Raw genomic sequence first — 6000 nt, 5'->3', positions numbered from 1 at the left:
TTAATAATAAAATATTTTTTTGTTAACTTTATGAACAAAAACTTAAAAAAATATTACTTGCAATTTTATTACTATACCTTCATTGTGCTTGCTATTATTAAATTCATCATACATAGCGAAAGAAACTTCTTCGTGATCGAAAATTTGAGAATTTAGTGATTTTTAGCCTGAAGGCTTATTTTCAAAAATTCATAACTTAACGAAAATGAGAAATTCTAACGAAAAAATATTTCTGTAATTTTACTGTTTCTAAAATTTTCGTGCCCCTAAAATTTTGCCGTTCTAGATTATACAATACATAATTTGTATAAACACTTAATTAATAAAATGGAAAACATTCGAAGAAAAGATCAAATTATACTTATGAAAGTACTTACTTCGTCGGCTGGATCATAATACTGTTCAAGATATGGATGTGCTAAAGCTTCTTCAACTTCTATTCTTTTATGAGGATTAAATGTCAACATTTTATCAAGAAGATCCAAAGCTTTAGGATCAGCATTGGGGAACAATTTAACCCACGGAACCTTAGGTTTAAATGGCAAGGACTGCAAATAACTTCTTGCCTAAAAATTAATTTCATGAATCCCCACAAATGTCGAAATAAAAATATATAGAACATTAAACGATTCTGCATTACATTAAAGTTTTTTAAAAACAAGAATATATTACGATTCTTAGTTTTTATGGTAGATAGTGCAAAATTATATGTTACAATTGGAGAATAGGTGTTTAAAAGATAATAAGTGTCATGATTAATGTTTTGTTAGAATGAATCATAAATGAAAAAAATAGTTTTATAGGTCACAACTGACTTTTTCATTAATTATGCAATCCAAATCTTCCTGAGAAGGAGACCCTAGAACTCCTAATATATGATTAAGCTGATCCAAATAATGTTTGCCAGGAAAAATTGGCCGGTTCGATAACATTTCCGCTAAAATACAGCCCACTGACCAGATATCTATTGATTTAGTATATCCCTGGAAAATGTCCAAAATAGTTTTATAGGTCACAACTGACTTTTTCATTAATTAATCCAAATCTTCCTGAGAAGGAGACCCTAGAACTCCTAATATATGATTAAGCTGATCCAAATAATGTTTGCCAGGAAAAATTGGCCGGTTCGATAACATTTCCGCTAAAATACAGCCCACTGACCAGATATCTATTGATTTAGTATATCCCTGGAAAATGTCCAAAATATAATAAAATATAATTTATTATGCAGNGCACGATAATGTAAATTAGGATGCAAAGAATGTACAGTTAAAACCAAAAGCAATCGAATAAGATATTATTAAATGTGTATATAACTAAAAACAAACGTTTCGGCGAATAGCGACGGAACAAACACTGAATGATAATGTTGATAAAATGATAGGTAGATATAAGAGAGCAAACGTAATAAAAAAGGAAGCATTGTTTAGGAATACTAGAATGTAACTGAATTAAAATTAATAAAAACTTCTTATGTGTGCTCAGGTTACAGATCAAAGTCTACCGGTTGGTGTTGTACGCTGAATTTCTATTTGTTTATTAATCACAAGAAAACGCAAAATGATATATCGAAAATTAATTAAGGAAAAATCATGAAAATGAGGTACTAGGGGTTTTTGATTATGTTGATTGCGAATTTGATATCAGATTTGCAAAATTCAAAATGGCCGACCAAAACGTAGAAAAAGTGCGAAAAAAATTGTAATTTCAGTTCGAATTTGATAGTTGTTTGGTAATTTTTATCATAAATATATTGTTGTTTTCTTCTCCAATTTTGCAATTATTTACAATGTTTCTTTTAAATATTGATTTGAATCAAATACATTAATTTCACACTGTTGTTTATCGACTTAAAAAGGCTATAGTAGCCACCATGTTTTTATGTACAAATAAAATTTAAAAAGTTATTCGCAAAAAACCGTATTTTTTGCTCTTCAATTCTTAAATAAAAATAGGACGCGGACACTTTTTGTCGATAGATTTTTCACTATTTTATTCTAGCATACTTGAAGAATGTTGCTTACCAAAGTCTACCTGGCTACAAATTTTTTTGAAATGGAAATCTTCGTTTACTCCACTAATTGTGCATTTTACTGTTTTGCAAAGGGTGTCCACGAATCCTACATTTCACATGTACTGATACAGTATATTAAACTTAGCTGTCAAACAAAAGCAATTATTTGACAAACCGCCGCAAAATGTCGATAATTCAGCACCAAAATTTAATCAATTTACGAAGTTGTGGAGTTTCTGGGGTGTTTAACCTTGGAATTCAATTCTGAATTATACTTTATAGATAAAATAGTAAAATGTTTACCCATTTTTTTGTTGCTTTCAATTTTTATTTTCAGTAAATTATCCATTTTTTCTTATTCGAAATGAATATATTTTTATCATTGTTTTATAATGACCATCATTTAACTAAAAGAGACATGGGAAAATATCTTTTATAAATGCCAGGGAACTAAAAAGGGTCACAGAAGCTTCAAAAGGATATGTTCCTGGACTAAATATTTACATATTAGTAATAAAACAAATACTAATTGTAATCATTCAGAGAATAACGGTTTTTGGTTCCGAATTCATTCGGGCAATACACATTGACGTGAAATTCGAAAAGTACGTAGGGAAAAGCTTAAGGATCAAAAATTTTATAGTGCCGATGTGTGCTTGCAACCTAACCACCTGCCACCCCTTCTAAGAGGTGCAAATTGGTACCACTAAAATAACTGCTGAAATGGATAGGGATTTATAAGCAAAAAATGTTCTATGCAAACTTTTTTTTAAGGAGTTATTCGTAATTAAAATTAATTTTTCGCCAAAAACTGCATGTATTGGTGCGGTTTTTCACGAATAACCATGCGTTTTTAGAAAAAACCTACTGAACACAAACGTGACTTTTCAAATAACGATTCGATTGGTTTTTTCTTTGTTTCTGTATATTAAATAGAACTCAAGATATGAATCGTTAAAGATTATGTTTTATGTTAAATAACGGAAAAATCATTTTTTCTCCAATAGTTAAAAACCCATATAATATACGAAAAAATTGCATCTGCGCAAAATTTCCTTGCATAAAATTTTGGCTCGTTTTTTGGTTTTCATGTGATGAATAACGAAAACGGATCGCAGTTTTTCACATTTCATAGTACCTAAGGCGTAATATGTATTTACTACAAAAAAATAATAAATGCCGTAAGTATATGTTTCATTTCCATCAGCTACTATGTTGATTATGGATAGTTCCTCCGACCTATAAAGTCGAAGGAATTATGGAAACAGGTGGTGGTCAAGGACGAAAAACTTGTTGGAGGTCAAAATTTAGGGTAAGCACCCAAAGCGCGTGTTTCCGTACGCGAAAATGTAATCAGCATTTTAAGAAAAAAATTGTTACATATTTGAAATAGATTAGGTTAGTATACGCAGGGTAGCCCAAAAAGTACTCAATATGCTAATCGAAAATGTTTTCAAACAAAACTTGTTCCCTATTTTAATTCAAGATGTATATAGCATAAAATTTGATTTACTATACAGTGTTCGAAAATAAAAAAAATAGGTTTCGTTTAAATGGCAGCCATGTGAAATATGGTTCTAATCGAAATAGTTATAAAAAAAGGTTGTTCGAAAGTCCAAAATATGGGGCTATGTAAAAAATTGCTGCGATATTCAAATGTTCAAGCGACTGACTCAAAAAAAATTCAAATGAATATCGCGGCGATTTTTTTCATAGCCCCATATTTCGGAATTCTGAACAACTTTTTTTATATCTATTTTCGATTGGACCCATGTTTCCATGGCTGCCATTCAAACGGAACCTTATTTTTTCTATTTTCGAACGCTCTGTATAGTAATTCAAATTTCGATGATACAGTCTATCTTGAATTACAATAGGGAACAAGTTTTGTTTGAAAACATTTTCGGTTAAACATACAGTTTGACCTTTATGAGAATATCGCGAACTTTTTGGTCCATTTGAATGTTGGCGCGATTTTTAGCATAGCACCATATTTTGGTATTCTGAACAACTATTTCCTCTAACTTTTACCGATTGGGCCCATATTTCACATGGCTATCATTTAAACGAAACCTTATTTTTTTTATTTTCGAACACCCTATTGGGATCCGTCAAATGGGCATGCACCATCTGGTGGCAAAATTTATAACTCGAATGAGGGAAAAATTTACAAAGGAACTGTGCACGCAAATTGTAAAATTGTTTATTAAAATAATAAAACACGTTAAAAAAGTAAAAATTTTTTTGATGATGGAGTTGACGAAGTTTTCTTCTACAGTTAAATCAAATAAAAAGTTAATATGTTCAGTGAAAAGCTGCAATAGCACTTCAGACATGGATCTTCACTCTTCACCTACATTAACTACTTTCCAATAAAAACTAACCGTTTTATATATGTAAAAAATATATGAGGAAAATTAGAGAAAAAAGTAAACTAATAGAAGCTTGGATGAAAGCAGTAGGTATCAAAGAAGTGAATTCCGGAATAAAAATTTGTTCACGTCATTTTAATGCACATGATTATATTTCAGTAACTATTTACCATCAGCCATAACCTTAATATTTAAAACTAGAATCATACTAAAATTATAAAGTGAGAAATTATTTATTCCTGTGTAATTGATTTAACACAATTCGATATAAGTATTTTGAGGTTAAGAACCGACCTGCTGCAATACAACAAAGTTGCAATAATGTGTTTGCAACGTTCTCTTAAATCGGCTTTGCACGTGCAAGTCATTGATATGATATTGCTTAAATCACCCAAAATTACCTTACCAATTACATAACGTGAATCACTTAAATCCGAAGTTTGTAAAAAGTAGGCAGTAAACTTGACAGAATTTGAAGGCTAGCTTCCGGATTTGTTGTGTCAGCCCAATCACATATTGTGTCAATACTTATCATTTTATCGTAATTTAAAAACTTAGAAATTGCACGGTACACTATAGAAACTACGATAAATTTTCCCTAATCGGAGCCATGTTTTTAGGCTCCTCCCATTTGACGGATCCCAATAAGGTAAATCAAATCGTGGGCTATTTGACTAGAAAGAAAACATTTGAATGACGGCGCGATTTTTTGCTTATTTTGGTATTCTGAACAACTTTTTCCTCTTTTAGACCCATATTTCACATAGCTGCCATTTAAACGAAACCTTCTTTTTCCTATTTGTGAACACCCTGTATACTAAATCAATTTTAGATAATACAGACGATCTTGCATTAAAATAGGGAGTAAATTTTCTTTGAAAAATTTTTCGATTAAAGTTACAGTTTGACTGCAATGAGCTTATTACGTACTTTTTAGGTTAACCTGCATTAAAGAATAGAGTATATTAAATTAAATTGAGTTAAAGTTAGGTTAGGCCACGTTTCCTTCAATGACTCTTACCTAACCTAACCGAAGATTGTTTTTATACATAGAAAAAAGCGTTATATTTAACGGTACAAAATTATGAGATGTTTTTCAAAAAAACATTGAAAGAGTTCTCGAAGAGGTTCATGTTACAAAACTTGCCTTCAAATTAACTCATAATTTCAATGATAAAATGAAATACAGGGTGTTCTATTTAAAATTACAAAGTTAGTGCGTTTCAAGTTCATATCAAATTATTATGAATTCGAAATCCTCAAAACTAAATTTCGATTATTAGTTCTTGAAGTTCTAATAACGAAAGACTTCCTTGGTAAATCCTAAATAGCTATAGCAGATAAACATCGAAAGGAACGTTGAGCGGATTTTGAAAAGTACGAAAATAAGTTATAAAAGCTAACCGATTCTAGTAGCGTTTTCTGATGGATCATGCGCATAAATATATTAGAACGCTACACAGTGTTCCTCTCTCTTTAACAGCGTATGTTTTCATTTACACCATAACGTTTACCGATAGCTCTGTTCCGGATCAAGTGATTAACGTGACTGTTCATACAAGGAGGGGCACTATGCAGCGTTTTCTCTCACACTGGGAGACACTCGACGGCCTT

General features: G+C 30.9%; 1 protein-coding gene across 1 annotated transcript in view; it reads right to left on the bottom strand.

Annotated features, from left to right (window-relative positions):
• The window catches only part of LOC108744488 (mitogen-activated protein kinase 1), a 63461-nt gene that overhangs the window by 9654 nt on the left and 47807 nt on the right, over positions 1-6000 (bottom strand). The window contains exons 4-5 of the mRNA XM_018480276.2: positions 816-1022; positions 378-566 (exon numbers count right to left, since the gene is read on the bottom strand). Coding sequence (XP_018335778.1) covers positions 378-566; positions 816-1022 — 396 coding nt within the window. The remainder of the gene's footprint in view (positions 1-377; positions 567-815; positions 1023-6000) is intronic.

The sequence above is a fragment of the Agrilus planipennis genome, unplaced genomic scaffold (genome assembly GCF_000699045.2).
Source record: "Agrilus planipennis isolate EAB-ADULT unplaced genomic scaffold, Apla_2.0 scaffold33, whole genome shotgun sequence".
Classification (NCBI taxonomy): Eukaryota; Metazoa; Arthropoda; class Insecta; order Coleoptera; family Buprestidae; genus Agrilus; species Agrilus planipennis.
The sequence above is the reverse complement of the archived record's forward strand: the minus strand, read 5'-3'. Positions and strand labels throughout refer to the sequence as shown.